The sequence below is a fragment of the Triplophysa rosa genome, linkage group LG15, assembly GCF_024868665.1.
Source record: "Triplophysa rosa linkage group LG15, Trosa_1v2, whole genome shotgun sequence".
Lineage (NCBI taxonomy): Eukaryota > Metazoa > Chordata > Actinopteri > Cypriniformes > Nemacheilidae > Triplophysa > Triplophysa rosa.
This window is the reverse complement of record NC_079904.1, coordinates 21,945,763-21,961,680: the sequence shown is the minus strand read 5'-3', so window position 1 is coordinate 21,961,680 and position 15,918 is coordinate 21,945,763. Positions and strand designations below refer to the sequence as shown.

Genomic DNA, 15,918 nt, shown 5'->3' with positions numbered 1-15,918 from the left:
TTGTTTGTTTGTTTGTTTGTTTGTTTGTTTATTTAAAGTTTGACAAGACAGGATATTGCCAAACAAGACCCTGAAACGAGTCAAACATATACATGCTCCAAAACTAACATTTACTAATATTCAAGGCATAAAATAGTAATATACAAACGGATTAAATTAATATACAAGCAATAGTAAAATGTAAACTAAAAATATATAAATATAAATACAAAGATACACAGGAGAAACATTCTACAATCAGACACCTGTGAGTTATTTATACAACAGTTTTAGAGCACGGGGAAGAAAGGAGAGTTCATTTAATAAATGAATAAAGGACACTCCAGCAAAGTTCTCCTGCAGAGTGATTACCCTTCAATTTAATGCTGAGTGAAGTCATGCTGTGCAAATCAGATTAAAAAGACATTAAATGTACGATGTACAAATAGATTTTTATTGACATGCCTTGTGTTGTGAGATTGACGTCATTTGCCCTCGTCTGGAAAACCGTGCACACTTCAGGTTATAATAAAACCATTTAGTATTCCATTTGGGACGATACTACTCTTCTTAAATTCATACACTAGATCAAGGCTACTGAGCTCTGGTCCTGGAGGGCCAGTGATCTGCATAGTTTAGTTCCAACCCAAATCCAACACACCAGGGGTGTCATGTGTAAAACTCGCCTTAGATTTCATTATTAAAAGGTGCGTACGCACAAATGGCAGATTCTGCTTAAGGTTCACTTTATAAATCACAATTATCTGAATATTGTGCGCAGGTGCATGTGCTTATATCTTACCCAAATCTCCTCCCCTAAATAACCATATATGGAGCTAAAGACCGCCCTTTTTGAATATGTATGATCTCGTCCTGCATATTGACTGGCGTAAATTTTCAATTATTTGTTGGGTTAAAAATGGAAGAACAAAAACTAAAAGCAAAAAAGAGAAACTTCTCAGACTGCGAGATGGAGATATTGCTGTCTGAGGTGGAGGCCCGAAAAAATATATTATTTGGTGGGCACTCCGCAGGCATTTCCAATAAAAGGAAGACTGTAGAATGGGAGTAGGTAACAGCAGGAGTCAAAACTGTTACCTCGGTGCCTTGCACAGTCCAAGAGACCAAAAAAAATGGTCCGATATAAAATTTGTAGTGAAAAAAAGAATCTCTGCCCACAGGCACAATGTTGGAACAACTGCTGGTGGTCAAGGAACCAGTGACCTCTCAGCCTTTGATGCAAGGGTGGGTGTAGTTATAGGGGAGAAAGGATTATTCCAGAATTTAGGGGTGATACTGACATGATTTGCGCTGAAGGTGGTACTTGATTTATATAAACATTATAGAACAGTTTTTGTCTGTTTTAAATTCTGCTCTTAAGTATTTTTATATAACCTTAGGTTGTCGATTCCTAACTAAATTTATTTATTGATAATTTAAATAAGTAAACCAACTCAAATTCTGTGGAAGTGAAAATGTCCTAAAATATCCAAATGACAAATATAGCAATGTAGATGTATATTAAGCTGTACGTTTATTAAAATAGTCTATTGTCCTGTGTTTTCCTACATGAAAAATGTTATTTATAAAGGCAAAAGTGTAAGTCATCAAGTGCAAATTTATTTTAACAAATTTACACATGTACAATGCAACCTTTATTTTTCAAACGTTTTTAATGTTTAAAGCAGTGGTCACCATCCCTGCTCCTTGAGATCGACCGTCCTGAAGATTTCAGCTCTAACCCCAATCAAACACACCTGAACTGTCTAATCAAGGTGTTCAGGTTTGCTGGATAATTACAGACAGGTGTGCTGAAGCGGGGTTGGAGCTGCAATCTGCAGGACGGTCGATCTCCAGGAGCAGGGTTGGTGACCACTGGTTTAAAGGAACGGTTGATCCTGGAATGCCTACAAGTCCAGACTGTGGTCCAACTGGGGTAGACAATGGATGTAGATCCTATGCGCCACCATCCTGTGTGCCGCCTGCTTCCAATGCTCCTCCGCCACCATCATCCAATGCGCCTCCGCCACCGTCATCCAATGCTCCTCCGCCACCATCATCCAATGCTCCTCCGCCGCCTTCATCCAGTGCCCCAGCAACCCCATCCTGTGCGCAACCCAGTACATTCTCATCCTTTGTGCCACCACTGAGCATTGATAACTCAAGGCGCGTACTAACAGAAGAAATTATGCAGACCCAGCGTCACATGGTTCATGCTGTTAATGCTGTTTGTTCAGAACTAAAAGACATTAAAACAATTTTGTCAGAAATAAGTGGTTCACTTAAAGAACTTGTGAAAAAATAAAAATGTTTGAATTCACTTGCCTTTTCACATTCTATTTATTACATTGAAACGCAGCTGTATTGCTCTAGTATTGTGCACTCCATTTGGAGGGCCAGTGTCGGGTTCATTGCCGTCAGTATCGGCGTTCAGTGAACAGGTAGCCTATGTGTTTGAGCGATGTTGTGCAACACTGCGCAAGCCAACACAATGTGGTAAACCTTTGTAGGGCTGTACAATACTGTGCCACCAGACCTATCCAAGCACCTCCAGCGTCCTTTTAGTAGACCAATAGTGCGTTCGACCACTGAACGGGTCCGACAATGTTTGTCGTTATAGCGCCTTTCTTGTTCAGTTTGAGGTCTAGTTAGTGGAGTAAGCAGCCAGGTTCTGAGAGGGTAACCACTGTCTCCTGAGAGGTAAAACATTTTAAAAGGTATGCTTTAAAGATATTTGCATCATTACACACAATTAAATGCCCCCTGCTGCCGACTTACCAAGTAGCCATCCATCACGCACATCTCCTTTTTGCAGTCTGTTTCCTACACTGCTGTTGGATAAAATGTAAGAATCATGAGTTGACCGCGGCCATCTCGCAACTACATTTGTCAGAGACATATGCGCATCACATATGATCTGCACGTTCAATGAGTGAAAATGTTTGTGGTTAACAAAAGCAAATTCATTCTCAGATGGTGCCGGAAAACCGGCTATTGCTGCAAATTGCATATTGATGTTGGCCTGATCAGCTTGCATGTAAGGAAAATGGATATATCGGGGTGCCATCCCTACTATGGCATCCCATACATGTGGCATGACACGGCTCAGGGATGACTGTGACATACCCGATCGGTCTGCCAACAACGGTGCGCACATATTTACAGCAAGATTTTTTTTTAATAAATCCGGATATATACGTCGAAAACAGCGTACGCACATTTCTATGCTCATTTTGTGCGTACGTCTCGTTTATACATCAGGCCCCAGGTCATTATTTTGAAGTAGCCCTGAATACTTTAATTAGCTTGGTCAGGTGTGTTTGATTAGGGTTGGAACTAAACACTACAGGACACCGGCCCTCCAGGAGCCGCGTTGAATAGAACTGCACTAGATGGTTGAATGCATAGTGCATAGTTTAAGTGCATAGTGTATCGTATGTCATTTGGGACACAACTATTTTCATCTCGAAAAAATCAACATTGCCCTATTGCATACAGTCTTGTAACTAACATGCAGTAACTGATTGCGCCACTGGAGCTGGTGGTCTGTTCAAAGATAAGTTGCTATAACAATGTTCCAACAACACAGGAGAGAAGCTCACTCATCAGTTGTTCACATGGATGAGAGTTTTTTAGAATCTTAAAGCTATGCTCCAGATGAGGCTTGACTTACAAACTCAGCATTACCCTACTGCATACTGCCATATAAGTACGGTAGGCTGACCGATTGTGCCACTGTAGAATCTAAAAGATGTGCTCCAAGTGAGGCTGGAACTCATAACCTCGGCATTACCCTGCGACGTACTGCTATATCAGTACTGCGTGGTGACCAATTGCGCCACTGAAGCTGGTGTGCTCTTCAAATACAACAGATCTTAAATTGCATTTGCACAAATTCTCAATCTCATCAGCCCTTCATTTGGTTGTGAGTTTTTTATCAGAATCTTAAAAATATGCTCCAGATCAGGCTCGAACTCATAAACTCGGCATCGCCCTGCTTTGTACTGTCTTATAAGTACTGCACACTGACCGATTGCACCACTGGAATTGGCAAAGCTTTCAAAGATAGCCCTTCACATGGTTGAGAGTTATTAGAATCCTAAAGCTATCCTCAAGGTAAGGCTCGAACTCACAAACTCAGCATTGCCCTGCTGCATACTGCCTAATAAGTACCGCTTACTGACTGATTGCGCCACTTTAGAATCTAAAAGATGTGCTCCAGGTGAGGCTCGAACTGACAACCTTGGCATTGCTCTGCTGCATACTGTCTTATGAGTACTGAGCACTGACCGATAGTGCCAATCGATCTGGCAATCCCTTAAAAGATAACAGATCTTAAATTGCACTGGCACAAATTCCCAATCTAATTAGGACTCCACGTTGTTGACAGTTTTTTAGAATAATCTTGAAGATATGCTCCAGGTGAGGCTCGAACTCTCAACCTCGGCATTGCCCAGCTGTGTACTGCCTTATAAGAACCACTGGAGCTAGCACACTCTTTAGCGATAGCAGATCTTAAATTTCACTGGCACAAATAATAATCTCACATGGTTAAGAGATTTTATAATCCTAAATCTATGCTCGAGGTGAGGCACAAACTCGGCATTGGCCTGCTGCATACTGCCTTATAAGTACCCCTTGCAAACCGATTGCTCCACTGGAGCTAGTATGCCTGTCAAAGACAACAGATCTTAAATTGCACTGGCACAAATTCCCAATCTCATTAGAAATTCACATGGTTGAGAGTTTCTTTTAGAATCTTACAGATATGTTATTTAATATAAGCTCTAGGTGAAGCTCTAACTCACAACCTCGGCAATGCCCTGCCCGCATTCTGCCTTATAAGTACCGCGTGCTGACGGATTGCGCCACTGGAGCTGGATTGCCCCTTATAGATAGCAGATCTTAAATTTCACTGGCACAAATTCCTAATCTCACATGGTTGAGAGTTTTTAGAATTCTAAATCTGTGCACAAGCTAAAGCTCGAACTCAAAAACTCAGCATTGCCCTGCTGCATACAGCCTTATAAGTACCGCGTGCTGACCGTTTGCGGCACTGAAGCTTGCAATGCTTTTAAAGATAACAGGTCTTAAGTTGCATTTCCACAAATTCCCAATGTCCATAGGACTCCACATTGTTGAAAGTTCTTCATAATCTGAAAGCTATGCTCTATGTGAGGCTCAAACGGCATTGCTCTGCTGCAAACTGACTTATGAGTACCTTGCAATGACAGATTGCGCCACTGCAGAAGCTAAATGATTTGCTCCAGGTGAGGCTCAAACTCACAACCTCAGAATTGCCCTGCTGCATACTGTCTTATAAGTACCGCACTTTGACCGATTGTGCCACTGGAGCTTGCAATAGCTTTGAGGATGACAGATCTTAAATTGCATTTGCACAAATTCCCAATCTCAATATGACTCCACATTGTTGAAAGTTTTTTAGAATTTGAAAGCTATGCTCTAGGTGAGGCTGAAACGGCATAGCCCTGATGAAAACTGCTTCATGGGTAACTTGCACCGATTGATTGCACCACTGGAGAAACTAAATGATGTGCTCCAGGTGAGGCTCGAACTCACACCCTCGGCATTGCCCTGCTGCATACTGTCTTATAAGTACCTCGCTGACCGATTGCGCCACTGGAGCCAGCAATCCCTTCAAAGATAACAGATCATAAAATGCACTGGCACAAATTCCTAATCTCACAAGTTTGAGGTTTTTTAATGCTTGGGGTGAGGCTAAAAATGGCATTGCCCTGCTGCATACTGCCTTATAAGTACCGTCACCGATCGATTGCACCACTGGAGAAACTAAAAGATGTGCTTCAGGTGAGGCTCGAACTCACAACCTCGGCATTGCCTTGCTGCATACTGTCTTATAAGTACCGCGCGCTGACCGATTGCGCCACTGGAGCCAGCAATCCCTTCAAAGATAACAGATCATAAAATGCACTGGCACAAATTCCTAATCTCACAAGTTTGAGGTTTTTTAATGCTTGGGGTGAGGCTAAAAATGGCATTGCCCTGCTGCATACTGCCTTATAAGTACCGTCACCGATCGATTGCACCACTGGAGAAACTAAAAGATGTGCTTCAGGTGAGGCTCGAACTCACAACCTCGGCATTGCCTTGCTGCATACTGTCTTATAAGTACCGCGCGCTGACCGATTGCGCCACTGGAGCCAGCAATCCCTTCAAAGATAACAGATCATAAAATGCACTGGCACAAATTCCTAATCTCACAAGTTTGAGGTTTTTTTATGCTTGGGGTGAGGCTAAAAATGGCATTGCCCTGCTGCATACTGCCTTATAAGTACCGTCACCGATCGATTGCACCACTGGGGAAACTAAAAGATGTGCTTCAGGTGAGGCTCGAACTCACAACCTCGGCATTGCCTTGCTGCATACTGTCTTATAAGAACCGCGCGCTGACCGATTGCGCCACTGGAGCCAGCAATCCCATCAAAGATAACAGATCATAAAATGCACTGGAACACATTCCTAATCTCACAAGGTTTAGTTTTTTTATCCTAAATTTAATGCTTGGGGTGAGGCTAAAAATGGCATTGCCCTGCTGCATACTGCCTTATAAGTACTGTCACTGATTGATTGCACCACTGGAGAAACTAAAAGATGTGCTTCAGGTGAGGCTCGAACTCACAACCTCGGCATTGCCTTGCTGCATACTGTTTTATAAGCACCGCGCGCTGACCGATTGCGCCACTGGAGCCAGCAATCCCTTCAAAGATAACAGATCATAAAATGCACTGGCACAAATTCCTAATCTCACAAGTTCGAGGTTTTTTTATGCTTGGGGTGAGGCTAAAAATGGCATTGCCCTGCTGCATACTGCCTTATAAGTACCTTCACCAATCGATTGCACCACTGGAGAAACTAAAAGTCGTGTTCCAGGTGAGGCTCGAACTCAAAAACTCGGCATTGCCCTGCTGCCTTATAGGTACCGTGCACCAATCGATTGCGCCACTGGAGGCTCAAACTCACATGCTCGGCATTGCCCTGCTGCATGCTGCCTTATAAGCACAGCACGCAGAACGTTTGCGCCTGTGGCGCTGGCAAACCCTTCACAGATAACAGATCTTAAGATGTACTGGTACAAATTCCCAATGTCATTAGGACTCCAAATTGTTGACAGTTTTTAGAATGTAAAAGATATGCTGTAGGTGAGGCTTAAACTCACAACCTCGGCATTGCCCTGCTGAGTACTGCCTTATAAGTATCACCCGCATCCAATTGCGCCACTGGAGCTGGCTTTCCTGTTAAAGATAACAGATCTTAAATTGTACTGGCACAAATTCCCATTCTCATATCTCAGAATATAAAAGATGTGCACGAGGTGAGGCTAGAACTAACAATCTCTGCATTTTCGTCTCATAAGTACCGCACCGTAAACGATTGCGCCAGTAGAGCTGGCAGTCCCTTCAAAGATAACAGATCTTAACTTGCACTGGCACAAATTTCCAATCTCATTAGCACTTCACATAGTTGAAAGTTTTTTAGAATCTAAAAGATGTTCTCCATGTAAGGCTCCAACTCACAACCTCGGCATAGCCCTGATGTGTAGTGCCTTATAAGTACCACGCGCAGACCGATTGCACCACTTGAGCTGGGAGTCCAATCAAAGATAAGAGATCATAAGTTGCATTGGCACAGTTTTCATTGGACTTTAGTAGAATATATTGACTCTACCTTCCAACTTTCACTTTGGGAAGCTTGGATGTGGGGCTCAGCAGTCCCACAGAATTCCTCAAGCCAGAGCTACCCCACGTCAAGCTACAGGCTCTGTCAGTATGTATCTCTGAACATTGCAATGGATATCACATTAGCCTTTTTAGTGTAAAATGTCATGTTTTTGGCTTAATTGTCTGTGTTTGTCAATCATACAGCTCTTTCAAATATTTATGTTATGAAAAGCTGGTGAGTAGAGAGGAGGATGATGGAGGGTGGAGTTCTTAGACAAGGAGAAAGGGTCAGAGGGAGGGGGCAATTTCTCTTCAAGTTTTCCTTATACTGTCTTCCCACAAACCAGCATTTCACAGGCATGAACCATCCCAGAGTAATGTTCCAGACTCCAGGCAGGGACGAGGACAATGAACCCCCCCAGCACAAGCTCGGGAAACTGACTTTAAAGTACAACCGCAAGGACTTGCAGGGAAGGCTGGACATTGAGGAATGGATTGATAGTCAGTTGCATCTGCTGTTTGATTGTGAGGTGAGGCACATCTCAAGACTGGAAACATTTTCTTTCTGTTTGTGTAACACTTTTGTTGCACTGTGTAATAACTGTTGATATAGCATTCAATAGTTTATTTTTACCTTTTAAAGTCGTTTCGAAATGTACTTCTTATCCTAACCTCTAGAAATTAGCACAGAGTAGCTTGCAAGAGTACAAGCTGTTGTTATAACATACCCTCCCAACGCTGTTGCTGTAAAAACTATAAATACCAATATACCATTTGAGTCATTTGGATTACTGTTATACTAGGATTACATTTACTTATACTTTTATCATTTAAACTGGGATAAAAAACATTTATTCATTATTTATTACAGGTTGTTTTGATCTTCATTGATCTTATTTCACAAGTGAATGAAGTACAGTAATCTACACAATTCTTCTCTGCCCTCCGACTGCTTCTGGGAGTTTGTTTCCCTGATTGTCTGTTGGAAATACTTGTTTCTTTGTCTGTGAATGAAACTCCCAGTGTGAGAAGAACACGACAGAGCGTGGGCTTATTCACATGCTTTTCCTGTTCCGTTACTGTAGTGAGCCAGCAGAAAGCACAGCTCCTATTGTAGACCCCAATGACAACAATGGGCATAGGAGGTTTATACATGGGCACAAAAATTTATCTGAATATTATATATATTATATTCACTAAAACTAGTTATTGTGTAATACATTACAATAAGGTTGTATTTGAAGAGTTCGGTTCCAAAATTAGATAACTCTGTAGAGCAGTTTGTCCGTTTAAAGCTAGAAACAACATGGCGAATTCCATGCAAGGGGACCCGTGGTGTATGAAGATAGAAATAGCTCATTCTAAGGTAAAATGTAACGCCTCATTATGTAAGGTCTTTATACACCTCTGAAGACACAGTTATGGATATTATATTGCATTTCTGTCAGTAGAGCCTCCATAAAATTAAAAGTTAATTTCAGCATTTACTAAAACATTTTTTAAATAAAGCATTATCATTTTTTACATTGGTTAATGCACTGTGAACTAACATGAATAATTGTATTCCCCTTTTTTTGTGGTAAAAGTGTACTAACCATGTTTTTAGTGTATCAGTAAATAATGGCAAAACCATGGTTCCCTTTATGTCGGTCTCTCGACGTTGTGTTGACAGAATGGGGTTTGACTTGAGAACCTATCATCTCTGATTGTACTTTTAAAAGGCCAATGAACTTGGCGAATGGCATGGCATGCCAGTCTCCACCCCGTACATACAGGTATAAAAGGAAGATGGCGTGCCCATTCATTCACCTTTTGTTCTTCGGAACCTGCGAAGCTTAAATGCTGAGCGCATTATCTCCTGATTATTTCTACTGGATTTCTACGATGCAGAGCAGCGGATTCGTCCTGGTGTGTGCGACTTCACCTGGGCGTTTCGGTAGCGAGCCGAAGGTGTCTACTAGAGCAAATTTCTAAAAGAGCTGAAATGTCTTACAGCGTGCACCTGTCGCCGGGCATGTCTCGCCCCTGTAATCTTGGATGTGACCTCCTGACAGGCACGATACCTGCATCACATGTCTGGGTCGCCAACATGCTGAAGTAGCGTTCGTGGATACGGCATGTCCACACTGCAAGCACATGTCTATCAAGGTATTGCGGTCACGGTTGGCTGTGTTCGCTTTGGACACAGCCACAACATCATCTGCTTTCCGTTCCACGGCGGCTGCCAAGCCGTCTGCAGCAGCGATGGTGATATGGGGGTTTCCATGGACGTTAACCCGTCGCAGTCAATGCCGTGGACCATCCAGGCGCTGTTATGCTCACCTAACCTGTCACCGATGGGCGGCAGTAGACCTTCCCATAGCGGATCCACGCATCAGCTTGCAGAGGATGAAGTTTCTGTTGCAGCATCGGATTGCGACTTCCTGACATCAGACGCTGATGACTCCCTGGAACTTCCAGCTTTGGTCGGTCGAGCCCAGGACGAGTCTGACGCGGAGATGTCAGCCATGCTTGCCTGGGCCGCCGCGAGCCTCGGGTTGCAGTGCACCACACTGCCTTCCCCGCAGCGCTCACGGCTGGACTCTTGGTACATGGATACAGAGCATGTTGGCAAACTGCATTCCACCCCGGTACCTTTTTTCCCAGAAGTGCATGAAGAGCTCACGTAGACCTGGAACGCCCCCTTTTCAGCGCATTCACGGCAAACGAGCTCGGTCGCCCTGACTTCCCTCGACACCGGAGCAGCTAAGGGCTATGTTGATGTACCCCAGGTTGAGCGTGCAATCGCGGTACATTTGTACCCGCAGACGGCCGCCACCTGGAGGGACCGACCAAGGCTCCCTTCCAAAGCATGTAAGTTTTCTTCATCTCTGGTGTCGAAAGCTTACACTGCTGTGGGTCAAGCTGCCTCCACACTTCATGCCATGGCCATCCTGCAGGTCCACCAGGCCAAGGCATTGAAGCAGCTGGATGAGGGAAAGCGCAACCCAGCGGTTATGCAGGACCTGCGCACCACCACTGACCTCGCTCTCCGGGCGACCAAGGTGACGGCACGCATGCTGGGTCGAACAATGTCTATTCTGGTAGTCCAAGAGCGACACCTTTGGCTTAACCTTGTGCAAAGTATGCTTTCTCTATGTGTCCATCGCGCAAGGTGGGCTGTTTGGTGACACCGTCGAGGACTTTTCTCAACAGTTTTCGGCGGTGAAGATGCAGATGGAGGCCATCAAGCATATCCTGCCCCGCCGTGACCCGGCTGACTGCAGGGTGTCGAGGTCCCTGACGGCGTCTGCTCCCCAGCAGCCCCACACCTCCTGCCCCGGCTCCGGCGCCCCCTCCTCAGGCAGCTCCCCATGGATGGAGCTTTTTCAGGGCCTGGCACCCACTTTGTCTCCAAAATAACTTCCTTTCTCCCTGGGTGTTTCCAGCATGTAGCAGCCTTAACTCGATGTTGCATCATGCCAATCCCGCAGCCTTCAGAACTCTCCACTCGACAGTGCATCGTGCAGTGAAGACTTAAGGCAGGTAAGTCAGCAGACACGCTCGCCTCCCCAGGGCCCTGTCCCTGGCGAGACAGCTGTGCTGCCAGCCACAGAACCTCCCCCCATGGGGACGATGTTGCAGACCTCTGGAACCTCCATGTCTGGCTCCTGGACGGGACGAGGAGCCTCCTGCAGTCATGAGCACGATCACTCAGACAAGAGCCCCAGCCACTAGGCGACTCTACGCCTACTAGTGGCGCCTCTTCTCGTCCTGGTGTTCTTCCCGCAGGGAAGACCCACAGAATTGTTCGATCAGTGTCGTGCTGTCTTTCCTTCAAGAAAGGTTAGAGAGCAACCTCTCTCACTCCACGATCAAAGTGTATGTCGCCGCCATTGCTGCACGTCACTCACTTGTGGCAGATAAGTCTCTCGGACAGAACGACCTGGTCATCAGATTCCTGAGGGGCGCGAGGAGAATTAAACCTCCCCGACCATGCTTTGTACCCTCTTGGGACCTCAATGTGGTCCTTGTGGGACTGGGAAGGGCCCCATTTGAGCCCCTAGGAGAAGCCGCTCTACCTCATCTCATGATGAAGACGGTTCTCCTAGTGGCGCTCGCTTCCATCAAGAGGGTAGAGGATCTGCATACACTCTCTGTGTCCAACAAGTGCCTAAAGTGTGGGCCGGGCTATTCCCACGTGATGCTGAGACCCCAGCCTGGCTACATGCCCAAAGTTCCCACCACTCCCTTCAAGGACCAGGGTAGGAAGACCCAACCCCTACCATGTTGTGTCCAGTACGCACCCTGCACCTCTACTTGGACTGCACGCCGAGCTTCAGAAGCTCTGAGCAGCTCTTTTTCTGTTTTGGGGGACAGCAAAAGGGGAGAGCTGTCTCCAAACAGAGATTGGCACACTGGATCGTGGACGCCATCACTTTGGCAGAAAGGGAACGTCTTGGTTACGGATGTAACCTCAGTTCCCTGATGGAGGGAACGAGACGTTGTGTCCGTCATGCAACAACGCTTCGCCGGCCGCTGCAGCAACCGAGAATGCTTCTCAGGTTCCTCAGCCCAAAAGGTGAATGAATGGGCATGGCATCTTCCTTTTATACCCGTATGTACGATTCCTTTAATATTGTGTTACTTTTTCGACATCTTGTTCATATAAATGCAAAGCACTGTCACAGCCTTTGAGGCTAAAGAAAAATCTCCTGTATAGAAAATAAAAAAAGAGTCTAGAGGGCCGTGGACCTGATACGCCTCCTCACCATTCACCAAGATGGGTGAAGGAACACTGGTCTGCTCCTCCTCCTCCCCTCTCGGACCACCAGCGGGTTTTAGCAGTGAGACATGAAAAGTAGGAGAAATGCAATAGTTAGAGGGTAATTCTAAACGAAAGAAACTGGGCTAATTTGTTTGATAATTTGGAAGGGACCCACATACCTGGGACTGAGTTTCTTGCACAGTAATCGGAGGTGAAGATCTCGGGTCGACAGCCAAACCCATTGACCTGGAAAGAATTATGGATTGGGACGTCGGTGACGGTCAGTTTGTAACTTTTGTCTTCTGATTGCGCGCAGAAGGTGTGTGTATGCCTGATTCCAAATGTCCTCACTCCTCTGGAGCCAATCGTTCACTGAAGGTAGTTCTCTGGGGTCACCTGACCATGGGAATAGCGAAGGTTGAAAGCCCATGACACATTGGAAAGAAGTGAGTCCTGTGGAGGGGTTTTGGAGTGAGTTCTGTGCATACTCTGCCCACATGATGTAGCGCCTTCAATCTGTCTGATTTTGATGGCAGTAAGATCTGAGAAATCTGGTAATTTCCTGATTGAGACGTTCCGTTTGTCCGTTGGATTGAGGTGGTATCCTGAAGTGAGGCTGATGTTAATGTTGAGTTGATGTTAATGTTGAGTTGCTGGAAGAAGGCAGACCAAACTTTAGACGTAAACTGGGGTCCTCGATCTGATACAATGTCCTCAGGGAGACCATAGAGACAGAATAAATTGAACAAAATCTCAGCCTTCTCAAATGCTATGGGTAATTTGGGGAGAGGAATGAGACGACAGGACTTGGAGAAGCTATTTATAACCGTGAGTATTGTGGTCTTGCCATCGGATTTGGGGAGGTCATCGATGAAGTCTATAGCTATGTGGGACCATGGTCAAAGGGGAACGTGCAATGGTTGCAGCAGGTTGGGTTGTAGTGAAATTTATATGTGTTGCAAGTGGTGCAATTGTGAATAAAGTCTATGGTATCAGCATGCATGGATGACCACCAGAAGTTGTTCTGAAGAAGATGGAGAGTGGCAGTGATACGGGGATGACCGGAGCTAGGTGACGAATGAACTTGCTGTATAACTCTCTCGCGGAAATTCTGTGGAACGAATGTTCTGTCAGGAGGGCATTCGCACTGGGATTAGTGCATTGGCCTGCGTGAATTCCGTCATGATGTCCCATTGAACCGGGACCACGATTAGTGATTCAGGGAGGAGGTTTTCCTTGGGTTTAACGGGTGGGTAGCAATCATGTAGATGTGATAATGCATCAGCCTTGGTGTTTTTTTCAGCCCAGATGATAGGTGATAGTGAATGTGAAGTGTGTGAAGAAAAGGGCCCATCTGGCCTGTCTGGTGTTTAATCTCTTGGCAAATCATAGGTATTCAAGGTTCTTGTGGTCATGTTTGGCACCTTCCAACCAGTGTCGCCAACCCTCCAGGGCTGCTTCCATTATGTAAAGTCTTTACACACCTCTGAACACATAGTTATGTATATTATATTGCATTTCTGTCAATAGATCCTCCTAAATATCACACACAGCACTTGGACATAAAACTTGGATATAAAATTTTAAAACAAATTAGGTGTGTAACATTAACATTACAGTTTCTTTGTGCTTGTAAATTGGTAATTCATCAGAATGCCAGCGACTGTATAATACTGGGCTGGGGTGCACAGAGCAGAGACAGAGGGCATGCTTCCTAATGCTTATCATACCCAAAACAAAAAGTACTGTGTCCTAAAATAAAGTATGTGCATGTCATTGTGAGACTGAGAAATGCCTTTTCTCAACTAGTTAGTATTCTGTTTGCGTTGGCATTTCCTTATAATGTCCCTTAATTGTTTAGCCACTACAAGGTTGTTTTGTATGCAATTATGAATGGTTCCAAATGTCGCTGACTTTTATTTCAACTACAAAGAGACCATCTCCTTTGTTCAAATCGCAATACATTTATGATTAACAATCAAGCATAACGCCCCATCTTGGATGGTAGGCGGTGCCAATGTTCAAAAAACGATTTAAAACATATATTTTTTATTTTTTTAAGTTCCGTTTGGAACTTTTTGTTATGTCACTAAATTATGCCAAAGCCAATGACATGTGACATTGAGAAAGTCTTGTTTTCCAGGAGGATGACATTCCAGAGCTGGAGATTGACATTGATGAGCTGTTGGAACTGTCAGACTGTGAGCAGAGACTAAAACTGCAGGTTGTAAAAAAATAATATTTGGACAACTATTCATATGAATACCACAATGAGCACCCTTTTATTTACTGGTCTGGATTCTCGATTTTTATTATTAATTTTTTAGAGTTCTAAACTTTGAAGCTTTGATCCAGTTTTTCTCTGAGATCCCATATTATAATATAACAACACAATTCAAAGATTTAGAAAGGACCTCATTTGTTTGAATAGCAGTAATATTATTTATAATTGCAGGACCTTCTCCGTGATTGTGGCAGACCAAAAGAGGTACGAAAAAGACGAAATATTCTGTCAAGAGTGCAATGCCACCAATGCACAGTTTTATTCAAAGCAAATTTTAAAGCTGCAACTCTGTTTCCTCACAGGACTTTATTGATGGACTTCTATATCGAATAAAAGGACTTCGAAAAATGTCAGGAACCTTGAAAAAATAAATTTATGGACAAAAGAAGCTTACTTTGTGGATAGATGTTAAAGAATGTTAGCCTAAGGTTTCCTTTTCCTTTAGAAAGGTTTATAGTCTGATGCCATATGAGACTGTGAACGTGTGAAAGTCAACAACAACTTTTTAGTTCCAAGCTCTTGTCTATTTAAGTGTTTATGTAGTAGTAGATGCTGTTTGTATATACGAGTACTTAAAACGAAACTTAAAACTTAAACCATTTTATTAAGTTCTCTAAAAACATTAGTGCAACTAGTACTTTATTGAACCAAAGCAAAGCTCTTTATAGTTCACTGTCATCATTTATTCACACTCATGTGCATACAAAACTTGTTTATGACTATTTCTTCTGTGGAACACAACAGATATTATCAGAAATGCCTCAGTGGTTTTGTGTTCATATAGGAAGTCAATGCGGTTTAGCGTCGTTTGCTTATCAATGTCTTTAAAGTATTTTTCGTGTTCTGCAGAAAAAAATCATCCTGATTAGGAATGACAGAAATTTGTAAAAAATGTAAAGATGCTGTGAATGGACACCATTGCTGCAACATAGAGACGCATTAGAAACAAAATGATTTTTAATTAAGAATATTCCATATGTTTAATGCTTGGATTGTCCCAACCTTCACAAATGAACTTTTCTACCACACCAATGAAAGCCAAGTTAGTAATCCTAAATTTCTTATTTATGACAACTTCAAGACCTCACAATAAAATAATTAAACCAATGATAAGCAGGCCTTTAAAAGGAATAGAGATCTTGCTGCAATGCTGCTTTATTCTCAGACAGGAAATGAAATCAGGTCAGATAATATATTTTATCTCATCC

General features: G+C 43.7%; 1 protein-coding gene and 4 non-coding genes across 5 annotated transcripts; 1 reads left to right on the top strand and 4 right to left on the bottom strand.

The window, feature by feature from the left end:
• Positions 1–5,800: 5,800 nt before the first annotated feature.
• trnai-uau (transfer RNA isoleucine (anticodon UAU)) lies at positions 5,801–5,894 on the bottom strand. Its single transcript has 2 exons — positions 5,857–5,894; positions 5,801–5,836 (listed from the first exon to the last, which is right to left on the bottom strand). It is a non-coding gene; the product is annotated as a tRNA-Ile (tRNA).
• A 174-nt stretch (positions 5,895–6,068) lies between these two features.
• Positions 6,069–6,162, bottom strand: trnai-uau (transfer RNA isoleucine (anticodon UAU)). The gene is made up of 2 exons: positions 6,125–6,162; positions 6,069–6,104 (listed from the first exon to the last, which is right to left on the bottom strand). It is a non-coding gene; the product is annotated as a tRNA-Ile (tRNA).
• A 174-nt stretch (positions 6,163–6,336) lies between these two features.
• Positions 6,337–6,430, bottom strand: trnai-uau (transfer RNA isoleucine (anticodon UAU)). Its single transcript has 2 exons — positions 6,393–6,430; positions 6,337–6,372 (listed from the first exon to the last, which is right to left on the bottom strand). It is a non-coding gene; the product is annotated as a tRNA-Ile (tRNA).
• Positions 6,431–6,615: 185 nt separating this feature from the next.
• trnai-uau (transfer RNA isoleucine (anticodon UAU)) lies at positions 6,616–6,709 on the bottom strand. The gene is made up of 2 exons: positions 6,672–6,709; positions 6,616–6,651 (listed from the first exon to the last, which is right to left on the bottom strand). It is a non-coding gene; the product is annotated as a tRNA-Ile (tRNA).
• A 1,329-nt stretch (positions 6,710–8,038) lies between these two features.
• On the top strand, positions 8,039–15,561 carry LOC130565465 (protein phosphatase 1 regulatory subunit 14B-like). The gene is made up of 4 exons (XM_057352196.1): positions 8,039–8,209; positions 14,570–14,650; positions 14,882–14,914; positions 15,013–15,561. Exons 1-4 carry the CDS (start codon positions 8,039–8,041, stop codon positions 15,079–15,081), a joined length of 354 nt encoding a protein of 117 aa, XP_057208179.1. The 3' UTR covers positions 15,082–15,561.
• Positions 15,562–15,918: the final 357 nt, after the last annotated feature.